Source organism: Pongo abelii, chromosome 1, assembly GCF_028885655.2.
Source record: "Pongo abelii isolate AG06213 chromosome 1, NHGRI_mPonAbe1-v2.0_pri, whole genome shotgun sequence".
Taxonomy (NCBI): Eukaryota; Metazoa; Chordata; class Mammalia; order Primates; family Hominidae; genus Pongo; species Pongo abelii.
Window position 1 is genome coordinate 193937921 of NC_071985.2, and position 16322 is coordinate 193954242.

General features: G+C 47.6%; 1 protein-coding gene, 1 long non-coding RNA gene and 1 other non-coding gene across 15 annotated transcripts; 2 read left to right on the plus strand and 1 right to left on the minus strand.

Annotated features, from left to right (window-relative positions):
• The first annotated feature begins 736 nt into the window (after positions 1-736).
• On the plus strand, positions 737-16202 carry PABPC4 (poly(A) binding protein cytoplasmic 4). 13 transcript variants are annotated; one of them, XM_054537610.2, is made up of 16 exons: positions 737-1273; positions 4458-4651; positions 5711-5826; positions 7058-7197; positions 7371-7465; positions 8112-8249; positions 9197-9292; positions 11646-11918; positions 12251-12338; positions 12483-12602; positions 13103-13189; positions 13284-13411; positions 14600-14693; positions 14814-14944; positions 15230-15289; positions 15894-16202. In XM_054537610.2, exons 1-16 carry the CDS (start codon positions 1081-1083, stop codon positions 15909-15911), a joined length of 1971 nt encoding a protein of 656 aa, XP_054393585.1. In that variant the 5' UTR covers positions 737-1080; the 3' UTR covers positions 15912-16202. The 13 variants fall into 13 exon arrangements, with proteins under 13 accessions (XP_054393585.1, XP_063569316.1, XP_063569312.1 ...); XM_063713246.1 differs by having other exon boundaries at positions 12483-12554; XM_063713242.1 differs by having other exon boundaries at positions 15230-15332; positions 15894-16077.
• LOC129051518 (uncharacterized) lies at positions 3839-4589 on the minus strand. The gene is made up of 2 exons (XR_008515872.1): positions 4366-4589; positions 3839-3960 (listed from the first exon to the last, which is right to left on the minus strand). It is a non-coding gene; the product is annotated as an uncharacterized LOC129051518 (long non-coding RNA).
• LOC112131412 (small nucleolar RNA SNORA55) lies at positions 9535-9669 on the plus strand. Its single transcript, XR_002913491.1, has one exon. It is a non-coding gene; the product is annotated as a small nucleolar RNA SNORA55 (small nucleolar RNA).
• Positions 16203-16322: the final 120 nt, after the last annotated feature.

Below are 16322 nucleotides of genomic sequence, written 5' to 3' on the forward strand. Positions count from 1 at the left end.
TTTGTTACAGAAAGGGGCCCTGGGGTCTCCTGCAGCCGCAAGCTGGGCGGTCCTCCCCGCGCCAGGGGTCGCTGTGGCGCCGCGCGGCCGCGCTGGGTCGCTCTCGCGTGGCCGCCCCGCCTCGGGCCCCCGGGCCGAGTGGGCGGGCACGACTGCGCCCAGGTCGCGAGGCGCCCTTCGACCAGCAGCGCCCGGGGCGGGCGGGTATAAATGGAGCGGTGGCTCCGTCGGCCGCCTCTCTCCGCCCCGGGTCGCTGCCGCCTCCGCCGCTTTCGGGCTTCGCAGCCTGAGGAAAAAGAAAAAGATAAAAAAAAATCTGAAAACGCTTGAAAATCCTGAAAAAAAAAAAGGAAAAGAAAAAGCGAATCCTCCTCCGAGAACCCGCGGGGAAGTCACTTTCGCACGCTTCCGGCCTGCCCCGCGCCCGCCGCCGCCGCGCTTGGCGTCCGTCGGTCTCCGTCCGTCGGTCCGGGGGTGAGCCGCCCGCCCGGCCTGCCGTGCCCTCCCCCCGCTCGGGCCCCGAGCCCCGCGCCCCGCGCCTGCCCCGGCGCACCACGTGTCCGCGCTGCCCTTCGCCACCCGCCCGGGGCTCGCCGAGTCGGCGCCCACAAAGATTTGGTTTCCCTCTGCCCCGGCGGTTGTAATCTTAAACCGCCGGAGCCCGAGGCCTATATTTATAGAGAAACGCGTGTCCCCGAGGCCGCCGTGGGCAGCGTCCGGTCGCCTCTTAAAGGATTTTTACCTTCGGAAGGGGATTCCCCGTTTAATTTTTCTCCTACTTTGATTTTTTGAAATTTGGAGCTTCGCACCAGGACCGCGTAGAAGTGCAAAGTCGCGGGGAGGGCCATATTGTGCGGAGAGCCTTTTGTCTGCGGTGCTGCGGCCGTGGGAGCCGGCCCCCGCCTCCCGTTTCCGTCCCGTCTCCGAGCCCGCCGACTCCAGCTCGTCCTCGCCGCGCCGGTGCCACCTGTGAGCCGCGGCGCGGGCCCGGGCTCGGGCTCCGAGGGCGCCCCTTTTGTCCTGCGGCGGGCCCGATAAGAAGTCCTCCTGGCGGGGCTCGGGGTGGTGGGGGGCGGGGAGATGAACGCTGCGGCCAGCAGCTACCCCATGGCCTCCCTGTACGTGGGCGACCTGCATTCGGACGTCACCGAGGCCATGCTGTACGAAAAGTTCAGCCCCGCGGGGCCTGTGCTGTCCATCCGGGTCTGCCGCGATATGATCACCCGCCGCTCCCTGGGCTATGCCTACGTCAACTTCCAGCAGCCGGCCGACGGTGAGTAGAAGCGGTGCCAACACGTGCGTGGGAGCCCGGCGGACCCCGGGAGTCGTCTTCTGGCAGGGTCCTCCTGTCGAGGAGGGCGGCATCACGACAGCATGTTGCCACCGAAGCTGGGAGCAGGGTGCAGAGATTGAGAACGCGGACCTGGCATCAGATGACTCGAGTTTCAATCTTGTTTCTACCACTTGCTAACTGGGTGACCTTGGGCTACTTACTGGTGTTGCTGGTAGTGGGGTTGGAAACCAAGGAGACTGTAAAACAGGATTAGAGTGAAGCCACTGGCATTCCACTGTGTGTGGTCGGTGTCAGTGGGGCTGGGCTGTTAGAGACCCTTGCTTGTGCCCCTCACAGGCTGGCCAAAAAGGCGGGACATTTGAAACACACTTCCCCGCAAAAGTTTTACATTGTAAAGTTCCTGCCCGCTCCGCCACCTTTACTGACCTTGACTACCTGATGTTGTGCTGATAAAGGATCGGTCAGGGCAGGAAGAAAGCAGGGGGAAGGTTTCTGTGCGTTAAACTCTCACAGAGACTTAGGTTAGTGCCACAGAAGCTGCGTGTGCCAGGCCAGCTCCTTGGTCTGTGTGTTTGCCACTGGAGTGGAGAAGTGCTTTACTCTGGACAAACGGTATCCAGGCTCTGCTGTAGAGAGTGTCGTGGAGGTAGTTTGGGGAAGCGCATTTGAAAATCTGGTGGCATTTGTCACCTCAGGCGTAACAGTGCTTTGCACTAGTCAGAGCCCTTTTACTTCATCTAATCTGAAGAAAATGGGATTCCTGCGAAGGAAAAGGAATGCAAAAAGTTGGAAGCCAAGTTGGGACTCCCAGCACAGTGCTCTGCCACCTCAGATTGTGGCCTTAGCATGGAGCATGGAGAGGTATGCCGCAGGCGTGGCAGGAGTGAGGCCAGAGGAAACCTGATCAGAGGCTGCACGTGACTCCAGATTAAAAGGGAACAACTGCAGAGATCATTACTGGGAGAAACAAGCCATTCTATGGAAAAGGATCTCCAGGTCCCTAGTTTTGGGGTCCCCACTTTGTTTTCTGTCTGAGGCCCAGAGTTACTACTTGCCCAGGTTGCAGCTGAGACCAGAGAATTGGACATGTTGAGAGGGACTAGGTATTGCTACTGTCAATCCAGTGTGCTGCTCCAAGCTGAGTTCTGTCCATGGCCATAGGAGCGCAAAGGTAGCTGAGTGTGGTCTTTATTTTAGGGGATAATGTACCACATTAGCTGTTGTCTGCCTTCTTGACTTTTGAACAAAAGTCGTGTCACTTAGAGATAGCAGAAGCCATTGGTCAGTGTGTCTGCCAACACATACTTCTGCAGGACTTCTCCCTGCTATAAATAAGTGCAGCCAGATTTGTCAGACTAAGCCGGCTTGCCTTGTGCAGTGCTGTCTGGAAATAGACAAGGAGCTGTGTTGAAATGGGCTCCTTTACTGCTAATTAATGAAATAGTTTGCGATCCCAGCTATCTATTTCTGATAGCCATCACAAGCAAACTCCTCTTTCCCTGGACTGTTCCTGACTTGGATCTGTCTTGTCATCTCCCCTTTTCCCAACTACCCCCCACACAGATGAGCCCACCTTTTGAAGTGGGTGGGGAAAGTTGTTGGAAATAATGAGTGAAAATAAATTCTCCTGGCTAATGAAACAGTTGAGCTTGTGGAGTGGCAGAGTTGGGGAATTTTGTCCCCCCCCTTAAGTGAGATGTTGCCTTGAGACAAGGAGCAGGTTCCACTGCTCTGACCCTGTCTAAATCCCCTCATGGAGGAGGTTCTGGGTGATGTCACCTTTAGGAGATGCCATCATAGCCTTAAGGAAAAGTGGCCACCAGATCTGGGCATCCTTGTTGTGATTAGTGATGAGAAGTGTTTTGGCTGGCAGATGGTATTATATTTTAGCTTTTGGTTCTTTTTGTTGTTGTTTTGAGACGCTGTTTCACTCTTGTTGCCCAGGCTGGAGTGCAATGGCGTGATCTCAGCTCACTGCAACCTCTGACTCCTGGGTTCAAACGATTTTCCTGCCTCAGCCTCCTGAGTAGCTGGGATTACAGGCGCTCGCCACCATGCCCAGCTAATTGTGTATTTTTAGTAGAGATGGGGTTTCACCATGTTGGTCAGGCTGGTCTCGAACTCCTGACTTCAGGTGATCCACCCGCCTTGGCCTCCCAAAGTGCTGGGATTACAGGAGTGAGCCACCATACCCGGCCCAGCTTTTGGTTCTTTAAATTGTCTCTGGTGTACACATGGACTTGGTTGGGAAGCTAAGGAAGCATTCCAAGGTGCTGGATGGGGAAGTTGGTTGAGCACCCAGGGTAGCTGAAGTCCTAGAATTCTACAGAACTTCCATTAAGGCTTCAAAAGGTGGGTGCAGGGCCTACCATCTGCGCACTGTCTACTTAGGCAGAAGGTATGGTGGTTTAATCCTTGTGGTGATAGTACAGAGAACTTTTCCATGTGTGATCCATTTTGATGATTGACGCTTTTTTGTTTAAAGCTTTTTTGTTTAAATCAATTTCTGTTCTCAGAAATTGAGAATAAAAGAAACTGGACTGAATTCTGAATTGAGGGATAGCACCTTTTTTTTTTCCCCAGATCATTTGCTTACAGGTTTTGTCACTTGTCTCCATAGGTGGATTGTAGACTAAATGACTTGGTAACTTTGATGCAATACCTCACTGAAAAATAAATCAGATAATCTAGTATTAGTTTCATAATTACTAGCTAGCTGTACAGCTTAGTTACCCTAAACATAAGTTTGTTCATTTTGTAAAATGTATAATTTCAGCTGTCCCACCTGAGTCATGGTGGGTGGTAGTCTGCAAAGTCTCTTTTAAATGGTAAAGCTTAGTCAAATGTGAGGTATTATCATTGGATCTTGGTGTCATTAAGGCGATTTAGATTATCTTTACTTGTGGCCCCTTTATCCAACAAGGGCACAGACCCAGAAGGGTGTTTAGACTTCTGTCATGAAGTAGTCATTAGCTGGAACTTAACGCTACCCTTACTAACAAACAGTGCAGGCTGGAGGAATCTGATGCCCTTTTATTTTAATAGAGTTGCCTTTTATCAAGAGTGATTACCTTGAAAAGTTCTGGAGTAATCTGTTCTTAGGCTGTTGGCCTGTGGGAGCTGATGTTTTCTCTCCTTATTGAAATGTGTTTCTCTCTTACAGCTGAGCGGGCTTTGGACACCATGAACTTTGATGTGATTAAGGGAAAACCAATCCGCATCATGTGGTCTCAGAGGGATCCCTCTTTGAGAAAATCTGGTGTGGGAAACGTCTTCATCAAGAACCTGGACAAATCTATAGATAACAAGGCACTTTATGATACTTTTTCTGCTTTTGGAAACATACTATCCTGCAAGGTAAACATTGATTAAATGATTTTAGCAGAATAATTAATTGATTCTTGGAAACAAGATAAATATCAAACGGAGAACTATCTTGGAATTGGGCATCAGGGTATGGGAATTTTCAAAATGCTGGACATGGAATCCTAAAAGTTCCCATAGGTAATCTCAGGGCCACACCCAGCGTAACCAGCACACGATTTCATACCCTTGTTCTTTGCTCAGCCTGAAATATCCTTCCTGTTCTTTAGCTTTGGAAAGCCCACGTTTTTCTTTTGGGATGGGGGAAAGGAGAGGACCAGAGAAGTGTCTCTAGTCTTCAGGAAACTTAATCACTTTAGAAGCATAAATTCACTCTATTCCTTCTACGTATCTGTTTTATGCTGAGCACTTTAAAACTTAAACGGTGGTGGTGTGTATGTTTAATGTCATACTGCACTGAAAATCTGTTGTGGCCTTGGAAAATGTTTTGTTTTCTGCGTCACTGTGGTTTGCACCCAGATTTCTTAAAATGTGTTGTTGTCTTTTAAAGAGACAGGGTCTTGCTCTGTCACCCAGGGTGGAGTGCAGTGGTCTAGTAATAGCTCATTGTAGCTTCGACCTCCTGGGCTCAAGCCATCCTCCCACCTCAGCCTCCCAAGTAGCTGGAACTACAGGCATGTGCCACCACACTCAGTTAATTTTTTTCTTTTTTGTAGAGACAGGGTCTCTCTCCATTGTCCAGGCTGGTCTCCAGCTACTGGCTCCAACAATCCTCCTGCTTTGGCCTCCCAAAGCATTGGGATTACAGGCGTGAGCCACAGTACCCAATTTTAAATATTTTTTGTTTGTTTGTTTTTGATAAAAATAAAGAAGAAAACATTTGGAATAGCATCTTAGTAGTGGCTACCTTTGTAAATGGAACACTTACTAGGTACCTGGTGCTGTGCTAGGTGTTAGAAAAATTATACTGGTGTACTTGGCCACCTTTGGCCATGGATGGGCTAGAGTCTTCTCAGGCACAAGATAGCCTGAGGTTCTCATGTCTCAGGAGCTGGCCAGTGGTGCTAAAGTGGTCCACCTTGTCTTTGACAGGTGGTGTGTGATGAGAACGGCTCTAAGGGTTATGCCTTTGTCCACTTCGAGACCCAAGAGGCTGCTGACAAGGCCATCGAGAAGATGAATGGCATGCTCCTCAATGACCGCAAAGTGTGAGTGTCCCAGTCTGGAGCAACAACCATCGCATGAGCCAGCCGTGGCCCCACCTCGGTATTAACTGGCACACACAAGGCGGCTACTGGTTCTCGGCCCAAGTGTGGCCTGCTCCTACCTCTCCACTCCAGGGCTGGTGAGTCTCCCTGCCTGAGCCGTGGCAGCCCTTTTGACTCGCCAAGGTGGGCTTCCTGCCCAAGCCATGGCCTGCCTGCCGCCTCTCCCTTAAAGGCATCTGTCTGTGGGTTTTGTGAGCATCAACAACTGGGGCTGGCTGGAAAGCAGCTCCAAGCTCACTCTGAGTCGGGGTCTTGGCCAGCGGCAGAGTGGAGAGGGCCCTGGACTGACCAGGAGCTGTATACTAGCAGTGTGACCTTGGCTTTCCTGTGATTCAGGTCTGTCCATGGGTCCCTCGCTAGTGGTTGATGCCAAATTGTCCCCGCGGTTCTCCATTTTCTAACTTATGACTCAGTGACCTAATACAAGGCTGGCTCCACAGTAATACTTGGTGACAATGAAAAATCCTATCCCTTTGCAGAAAAACTTCATAACAGACCTTGTTGCTTTGGTGTGGTTGTTACTGTAGAATGCAGAGAGGGGAACTTACCAAAGCCATATGGGGAGAAGAAGGGACAATAAGTCTTGGCTATTACAAGCCAAAATAATTTTTGTCCTTTGTGTCATTTAGCATACCAGAGGATGGGTTATGTTTATAATGTCTGTGTGTCCAGTGGTTGATCTACAGATATCACTAAAAAATATAAAAATGTCAGTGTATGGATAAATTTTCTTTTAAGTATAACAGTACCAAATTAAATTTAAAAAGCAAAGGGTGCCCCTTCACTCCAACAATCTCATACCTAGGATTAACCACTGTTAACAGTTTGGTTTGTATCCTTCCAGACCTTTTCTATGCATTTACATAGTTGCACAGAAATGAACGTTTTAAAAACATGGCCATCAGGTTTCTTCATGAAGGCAGTGTGATGTGGTAGGAGTAGCCCTGGTCTAAGCCAGGAGCCCTGGGGCTGGTCCTCACAGGATAGTCCTGCCTTTTTCTCTTTCTACTGGGGACTTGGGGTATCTCTGAGCCTCGTTGGTGGTGGATGGGGATCTCGTGTTTTAACCTCTCCTGTCAGTCTTTAACCTGTATTCCTTTGGGTCCCTGGACACCTGGACATCATGTTTTATTCCTCTGGGTAATTACTGTTCTTCATGGTTTCATTTTAGATTTGTGGGCAGATTCAAGTCTCGCAAAGAGCGGGAAGCTGAGCTTGGAGCCAAAGCCAAGGAATTCACCAATGTTTATATCAAAAACTTTGGGGAAGAGGTGGATGATGAGAGTCTGAAAGAGCTATTCAGTCAGTTTGGTAAGTTGGGGGTCCTTGTCCCCTTTCACAGTCTACCAGACCCATCTGTTCTTTCTTAAGAGATGAGGGTACTGCTCCAGAGATTTGCTTCAAGTGAGTTTCCAGAGGGAAGCCTTCTCTCCTTGAGCTGTGCTCAAGATGGTGTTACTAATAGTTCTGTCCTTTGGTAATAGGTAAGACCCTAAGTGTCAAGGTGATGAGAGATCCCAATGGGAAATCCAAAGGCTTTGGCTTTGTGAGTTACGAAAAACACGAGGATGCTAATAAGGTGAGTGTACCACAAAGATTGGGAAAAGCTTGTAAGAGGTTGCCCCAGAGTATGGGTGGGGTCTTGCTAGCACCTACCTAGAGCTGGGATGGTCTGAGTATCTGGTAGTAGATGCACTATTACTATACTCTGGGATCATCTTCCTGGGTTCCACATGTTAACTTCATGTAGGTGTTTACAAAGCACTTGGCACATACCTGTCACCTCAGCTATCAGTTGTTGAAAGAATAGGACAGACGTTTGTTCTCCTGCAAAGGTGGGAGAACTAAAGCCCAGTGAGTGCTGATTTGATAACAGCACGGCAGCTACTTGTGGGCAAAGCATTGTGTCAGACCCTCAACATTTATCACTTAAATACCCACAAAAGCACCTGCAGAATTTACTGGCAGCTGGAATATTATATCGCCCTAGGCTCATGTCAGCACACTTGTGTTTATACACCTGTACTATTTCTATATTATCTGGATCAATAACCCATTTAAATATTAACCTCACTTTATAGATGAGGAAGTTTGGGTTTGTGTGACAGACTTCAGAGGTGGAATGAATTTAGTTTTTAGTCCTATAGTAGAATATTTGTTGGGACTTAGACCTCCAGAATAAGACCCCATCGCTGCAACTTTAAAGACATATTTTTCCTCTCTAGGCTGTGGAAGAGATGAATGGAAAAGAAATAAGTGGTAAAATCATATTTGTAGGCCGTGCACAAAAGAAAGTAGAACGGCAGGCAGAGTTAAAACGGAAATTTGAGCAGTTGAAACAGGAAAGAATTAGTCGATATCAGGTAAGGTGGTCTTGGCCCAGCCTAGCAAAGGGATTTGCTGTGAAATATTTGCAGAACACCCTTATGTTTAGCGGGCTTTCTTTTTGGGGACTTGTAGTGTGTTCTTCCCATTTTCCCCAAGAAGATCAGGTTTAAAAGGATATATACCTACTACATATGACTGATTATTATAGAACCAGAAATGAGAAATGAGTTTATTCATCAAGAAGCTCTCTATTTTGGAAGCCTCAGCCTGTTGTTTTTAACCATGTAGGTTCCTTTTACTTAAATGAGACTCCTTTGTTTGGCATGGCTTCAAGAAGACCCCTGCTGGGGTGGGTGAGTGGTCACCAGAGCAGCTGTGGGGAGAGGTGACAAAAGGTGACTGCACTGATCATCCTGTCAGTTTCAGGGCAGTACTTTCACAACTTTGGGCTTGCATCAGATTCATCAGTGAAGCTTGTTAAAACAGATAGCTGGGCTCCAGCCCCAGAGTTTTTCTGATTCATTGGGTTTGGGGTCTGGCCTGAGAATTTCACTTCTTTTTTTTTTTCTTGAGATGGAGTCTGGCTCCATCGCCCAGGCTGGAGTGCAGTGGCACAATCTCGGCTCACTGCAAGCTCCACCTTCTGGGTTCGAGCCATTCTCCTGCCTCAGCCTCCTGAGTAGCTGGGACTACAGGTGCCCGCCACCATGCCCGGCTAATGTTTTGTCTTTTTATTAGAGACGGGGTTTAACCATGTTAGCCAGGATGGTCTCGATCTCCTGACCTTGTGATTCGCCCGCCTCGGCCTCCCAAAGTGCTGGGATTACAGGCGTTGAGCCACCGCGTAGGCCGAGAATTTCATTTCTAACAAGTTCCCAAAGATGCTGGTGCTCCTGGTCTGGGGGCCACCCTTTGAGAACCACTTTCTTAGGGAATATTTGTGGTATAGAAGTGCAGTTAACAGTTAATCTTTTTCCTTCAGGGGGTGAATCTCTACATTAAGAACTTGGATGACACTATTGATGATGAGAAATTAAGGAAAGAATTTTCTCCTTTTGGATCAATTACCAGTGCTAAGGTATTACACCGAGATCTGGGGTTTGAAAGCAGTAGTATTCCATTATAGGCTTATTGGCATTTGTTCCATTGAAGGAATAGCATTTAAATTATGTTCATTTCTGAAAGTAGCTACTGCGTTTTTTAAGCAAAATTTCTGGATGCATTCTGGAGAATGACATTTCATTAGGTTAACATTACACTGTTTCCCAAGCACTGGAGTCTGGAGAGGAATTTGACCCAGCCACTCCTTGCCAACCCAGAGCACCTGAATCTTTCCCATTCCTTGCTGCCTCGTGCCGGTGTGGGGACAGATGGTGCTACAGAATGAGCAGAGGAAATCCAGACAGGTTGTTTTCCATTTGTCTTGGGGCCTGTCTCTACAGCTCTGCCACATTTCCTTGAGAATGAAGGTATTTTGAAGATTTTGGAGGTGGGCTTGGGAACTTCTACCCTGGTCTTAAACAGAGAGGAAAGGGGAGTGGAAGGTTTTTCCATGTTTCGTAGTGTGCATCATTTGCTTGATTTTCTTTGATAATCATATCAACTAAGTTAGCAGGGTAAGTAGAAACCTCATTTTAAAGATAAGGAATTTTAGTCCTTGAACAAGAGAATGCTGACTACATGGGGATGGTGTACTGCTTGTCCTTGGCACTTTGGGAGCAGGATGGAAACTGGTGTCATCTGAACATTTTGAGTTCTGGCCGGATGCAGACTCCGGTCTTGCTAAACAGAGGTGTACCAGATGCCACAAAGTCCTTTAGTTGATGAGAAGGAAAGCCACGTGGGCTAGTAAGGGCTTAGTTGCCCTGCCCTGGCTCTTTGTGGACTTTGCTACCAACCTGGGAATGTGGAAAGCAATGTTATCAGTTGTAGTAGGGAGTTGGCCAGAGGCCAACTGTGGGTTTGCCCAGTTCTTACCCTTTCGTTTTTGCTATGACCCCCCTTGACTGGCCCTCATCAGTGTAAGGAGTGATCTTCTATCCTTGCTTATCTGCCTGGTAGTCAAGTTGGCATTTATTAAGAGAGCAAAAGAGCCATACCTTGAATTGTCACCATTTTCATGATGATGGTGTGGCATTTTTTTTCACATACCTTACTGGCCCACCTCATTGATAGAGAGTTATGGAGTGATGCACTTCTTTACTTCCCTATCCTCCACTTCAGGAGGCTCTCTGGGCCATTAGCTAAGACATAAAATAATGACAATCACACCAGAGAAGACAGTGAATAACCTTTTCTATTAGGAAAAATGCCATTTGTGAATGATGAACTTAATGTGGAAAAAGACTGCCTGAACCAGTAGACCTGTGGTTTTGTAGCTGTTTGGAGTATTTCATGGAAATTGAGTCTCAGGAAGGCAAGTAAGACTAGAATCTAGGCTACCTATCTCTGAGCTGGTCATCTCATTGAATTAATGGTGGCAGTCATTGGTTACCTGAACATTTTATGACTCCTGTCCACATGTGGTATTCCAAAAGTGTTATCCTGACATTGGTAAGAGCTTGTTAGAGTTTGTCCACCAAGATCTTGAAGCATATGAGATGTGAAAATAAATTGCTCAATACTACTCTCAAGATGTTTTGTGGTTACCCGGGGTAGCTATCCACCAGATATCAGGAAACATCTTTTGAGTTCCTGGTTTTATCATTAGCCATATCATAGTGTTTCAGAACTTTAGCATCACCTGGGGACTCAAAGAAAACACCTAGTAGATACCTTAGAGGTTGTGACTTAGTTGGTCTGGGGTAAATCCTATGCCAGAACCCTGACCTAGACTCAGTGACTGCAGCAGAACCCAGGCTTTCTGGTTCTTCTGATGAATAGTTCCCTGCCCACCCAGGGACATCCTTTTTTTTCCTATTTGTAGGTTTGTTTTGGTTTTTTTGTTTGTTTGGTGTTTTTGTTTTGTTTTGTTTTGTTTTGGAGATGGAGTCTCACTCTGTCGCCCAGGCTGGAGTGCAGTGGCGCGATCTCGGCTCACTGCAACCTCTGTCTCCCGGGTTCAAGTGGTTCTCCTGCCTTAGCCTCCTGAGTAGCTAGGATTACAGGTGTGTGCCACCACGCCCAGCCAATTTTTGTATTTTTAGTAGAGACGGGGTTTCACCATGTTGGTCATGATGGTCTTGAACTCCTGACCTCGTGATCCACCCACCTCGGCCTCCCAAAGTGCTGGGATTACAGGCATGAGCCACTGCACCTGGCCCTTTGTTTTTTTGAGATGAGGTCTCACTACATTGCTCAAGCTGGTCTCAATCTCCTGAGCTCAAGAAGCCCTCCCACCTCAGCCTTCCAAAGTGCTGGGATTACAGGCACGAGCCACCACACCCAGCCAGGGACACCTTATTTCTTAAGTAGCTGGTCTCATTTTGTAGGTAATGCTGGAGGATGGAAGAAGCAAAGGGTTTGGCTTCGTCTGCTTCTCATCTCCTGAAGAAGCAACCAAAGCAGTCACTGAGATGAATGGACGCATTGTGGGCTCCAAGCCACTATATGTTGCCCTGGCCCAGAGGAAGGAAGAGAGAAAGGCTCACCTGACCAACCAGTATATGCAACGAGTGGCTGGAATGAGAGCACTTCCTGCCAATGCCATCTTAAATCAGTTCCAGCCTGCAGCGGGTGGCTACTTTGTGCCAGCAGTCCCACAGGTGGGTGTGCTGTTTGGTCACAGCTCTTGGGAACCTGCCTGCTGGCAGTATTCTGCAGTGGTTGGGGAGAGGGATTTTTCGTTATTAGAGTTCTAGAATGTCACAATAAGGACCCTTCAAGTAAAAATGAAGGACTTACCCATGGTCACACACACACACCCACAGTGGCAGTGGTAGCATAAAACAGTCCCCATTAGCTGACCCCTCAGCTTTTGAATAGAAAGAACATTTAAATAATTAGCTTAGGTCCTGGTTAGTGAGATGAGATGAGATACTTCTCTAGGATGGGTTCAGTCCTTAAGAGGGTGTTTGGGTATTCTTCTGTCTTACAGGCTCAGGGAAGGCCTCCATATTATACACCTAACCAGTTAGCACAGATGAGGCCTAATCCACGCTGGCAGCAAGGTGGGAGACCTCAAGGTAGGTGGTGGGGAACAGTAATTTGATGGCCCAGGATATACCTGTCCTGGTCTCCTCTGCCTTTCCTACTTCCCCGCTCTGAGGCACAGCCTAGGTTCTGGTCCACATCACTTCTCAGTGATGTGCAATTTTTCTCTTCACCAGGCTTCCAAGGAATGCCAAGTGCTATACGCCAGTCTGGGCCTCGTCCAACTCTTCGTCATCTGGCTCCAACTGGTAATGCTCCGGCCTCTCGTGGCCTCCCTACTACCACTCAGAGAGTCGGTGAGCAAACTGGCCTTTAGAAGTGTGGCCTGGGGAGGAGGGAGTCAGGATGACTAGGCTCTGCCCTGGGTTGGTCAGTTTGTTGGGCTCGAATTTATCGAGTCCTGGTTCTGTAATCTTAGCTGCGTGCTTAGGTGGCCACTTCAGGAGCAGAGAAACAGTATGAGTTCTAGGTGTGTCAGTTGCTTTTAACATTCTTTGCTCATCGGTGACTCACGTGAAAAAAGTTAGTTGTAGAAGTTTGTTAGCTGGATGACCACAGAGGCAGCCTGTTCTTTTGGGTGGGGTGAGGAATACAAGGAAACGGTGTGTACAGAATATGTCCTGTATTTCAAGATGTGGAAAGAGTTGTAGGTTATCCTTTGGCTCATCCTCGAAAGTAGTAGTGGCCCCCTGTGCAGTGTGTTGCGTAAACGTGCTTTGAAATTTCTCCTTCCGTGGGACGTGGCCAGTTGGACATCTGCCGCCAACACTGATGTGCATTTGCTGGTCTGTTGTAGGGTCTGAGTGCCCGGACCGCTTGGCTATGGACTTTGGTGGGGCTGGTGCCGCCCAGCAAGGGCTGACTGACAGCTGCCAGTCTGGAGGTGGTATTGGATGCACACAGAAGGGGGAAAGATGGGATTTGACGGGTCTTTGCCCAGACTGATGGGCTTTAATTGTATTTGTTCTTTCCCTAAGGCGTTCCCACAGCTGTGCAGAACTTAGCGCCGCGCGCTGCTGTTGCCGCTGCTGCTCCCCGGGCTGTTGCCCCCTACAAATACGCCTCCAGTGTCCGCAGCCCTCATCCTGCCATACAGCCTCTGCAGGTGAGGTCCACCAGACAGAATGCTTAAAAGGATTTCCCCCATTTCCACTTGATGTAAAAGAAGCTTTGCTTTGATTCCTTCAACAGGTATTAAATGCCTGCTCTGTGTTATGACGCTATGTTCTGATTCACTGTCCCTGCCCTTCAGGGGCTCACTAGTGGGAGAGAAGGGGCTTAAAAGTGCTCTGCCTGATGCCAGTTCACTCAGAAATGCCTCAGAGCGGGCAGCCAGTGCTTCCTGCTCTCTTTGTACGAAATAATGTGCTCACTCAGCTCTTTGAGCCTCCAGGTCACTTCCACATCCAGTGACCTATTGGATCCTTGGCTGCTCTGCAAGATGATTGGTACATTAATGCAGGAAATAACTTCAACTTATGGATGTTCAGCTTCAAAGATGTAAAGTGTGTGTAGGAGGTGAAGGGGTTGAACCTAGAGCTTAGATTTTCTAAGCTGTAACTTGCTGTCTCTAGACCTGTGCTCTAGATGCAACTAGTTTGTTTCAGAGCTTAATAGCAATTTGCTGTGGAGGTGTCACCCTAAGCCTTCAGGCCCATAAGCTGCTTAGTAGATTACTCTTTAACTGTCCTGTCTCATACTCTCTAAGTTGGGGATTTCTTAGAACTTGATGCTATGTAAAATACCTTTTCTTTGCAAGGCTTTGACTAGCATTGATGTTGCATGTTGACAGTTTTTAAGCATTTGATACAAAAACATTTGGTACAATTAAGGTGATGTGTAATGTAATTATAAATGTGTTGATATTTACTCCCTTTGATCCAATCTGCACTGAGATTTACCCTAAAGGAAAACTGTAATTTTCAGGAAAAGGTTATATACAAGTGTTTACCCTTATTTATAACAAGGCTTTTCATTCTTGATTAACTTTGGGTGTATTAAGGAAATGTCAGAAAATGCTTGCCTAGCACTATAGGTTTATTATTTACGTTTCATTTCGCTTTCTGATAGCATGCCATTTTCATTGTAATTGGTTGTGTTTATGTCCATACCACTCAGTTCCTCACCACACTCCTCAATCCTTCAAGGACTGAAATCAGTTCCTTTAGAGCAAGGACAGCCACCTCCTCTCCTCTTTCACATAGTCAGATGTTCAGATATTGAACAGGCGCTCAACCACCATCAGGTGTTGTCCTTTCCTCGGTGCTAACCCACTGCCTCTCCTGGTTCCCAGGCACCCCAGCCTGCGGTCCATGTGCAGGGGCAGGAGCCACTGACTGCCTCCATGCTGGCTGCAGCACCCCCCCAGGAACAGAAGCAGATGCTGGGTGAGTGACCCACTTGGCTTTCAGAAGAAGAGGAGCCCAGAGCCTGATGCCAGCTAGGACACCAGTGTCCATTGTTTACTGGGATTTGATTTGTTTTTTCATTAACTACCCTCCCCATAGGAGAACGCTTGTTCCCACTCATCCAAACAATGCATTCAAACCTGGCTGGGAAGATCACGGGAATGCTGCTGGAGATAGACAACTCTGAGCTGCTGCACATGTTAGAGTCTCCCGAGTCTCTCCGCTCCAAGGTGAGCTGGGGCTCAGACCCTGCAGCTTCAGTTCTCAGCTTGGGAAGATTGGGGGCAAACTTGGATGCCCAGGTGCAGCAGAAAGTGGGATCTGCTGCCCCCAGGACCCCTCTCGTCATGCCTTGACTGTGACTGGAGGCTGCCGTGGGTATTTGGGAAAGTAGTTAGCACCAGAAGCCTAGGGATCATATGTACAGTTGGCTTTGGTCCACCACTAGGTCTGGGCACTGGGGAGGGGTGGAGTAGCTCTCCTAGATTAACTGACCACCTGAAGATTCCTCACAGGTGGATGAAGCTGTAGCAGTTCTACAGGCTCATCATGCCAAGAAAGAAGCTGCCCAGAAGGTGGGCGCTGTTGCTGCTGCTACCTCTTAGACAAGGAAAAACCGTATGTGTGGCTATTTTCATTTTTGTTCCTATGAGCATTGTTCCTATGAGCATTGTCTTCGTGGTTTGACCTGAGGTGGTATATATGCTCACTGCTTAGCTCTGGGAATACAATAAGTACAGTTAGTTACACGGAGTGTGTTGCAGGTGACTTCTTACCATGAGGACTGTGGACTTTGTCTGCAGGAGCTTGAGTGAATAATAAAACTAGTACTGGTTAATGGTGGTAGGTGTCTCCAGATAGGGAAAGAAGAGACAGTAAAATAAGCTAAGGAAAAAGCACGTGGTAAGGACCAGAGCTGGTATGTTGGGAGGGCTGACTTGGCATAGTCATGACCCTCTTGTCAAGGGCCTCAGGAGCCTTGTCATCTAGTGGTAAAGACCAGAGATGCTGCTAAACATCGTACAGTACACAGGACAGACCCAACAGAATGCCCAAAGTGTCAACAGCGCTGAGGTTGAGAAAAACTCTCTTCTAGAATACCTTCCTTTATCCACTAGATGTTAATGAATCTAAATTATTTGATTATGCATTTATTTGTGTTGGTGCTTTTCTTTACAGGATTCAAAAGCCAAATAACCCCTTATGGAATTCAGCTCAAGGTTTGAAGACTTCCTAGCTTGTCCTATGGACCTCAACACCAAGGATTACAAATTGCAAATTTAATAGGTCATTTTGTATCAAAAGGTCAATTATGAAGCACCTAGAATTTTTCAATTATACGAATATGTTCTTTGGGTTCTGCTGTGGCCCAGACAGTGTTAACTTTTTTTTTTTATTGTGGGTTTTGATTTTTTCCCCCAGAAATTGGTTTTATTTGATGTACCCAAGTCTTACGTTTCCCAATAAAGAAAAAAAATCTCCATAAAACTGCCTCTGTCTCTGACCACAGTTTTACTCTATGAATTCATTTTCACTGGAAGTAACTTTAGGATGTGAATTGGTTCCAGTGATAGCTTATTCTTTCTTGACTTGAAGCTGACAAAGATT

Coding starts and splice junctions, on each gene's coding strand:
- PABPC4 (XM_063713238.1), top strand. CDS start 1,081: ATGAACGCTGCGGCCAGCAGCTACCCCATGGCCTCCCTGTACGTGGGC. Junction 5,827..7,057: donor CTCCTCAATGACCGCAAAGT/GTGAGTGTCCCA, acceptor GTTTCATTTTAG/ATTTGTGGGCAGATTCAAGT. Junction 14,694..14,813: donor GGAACAGAAGCAGATGCTGG/GTGAGTGACCCA, acceptor CCCTCCCCATAG/GAGAACGCTTGTTCCCACTC.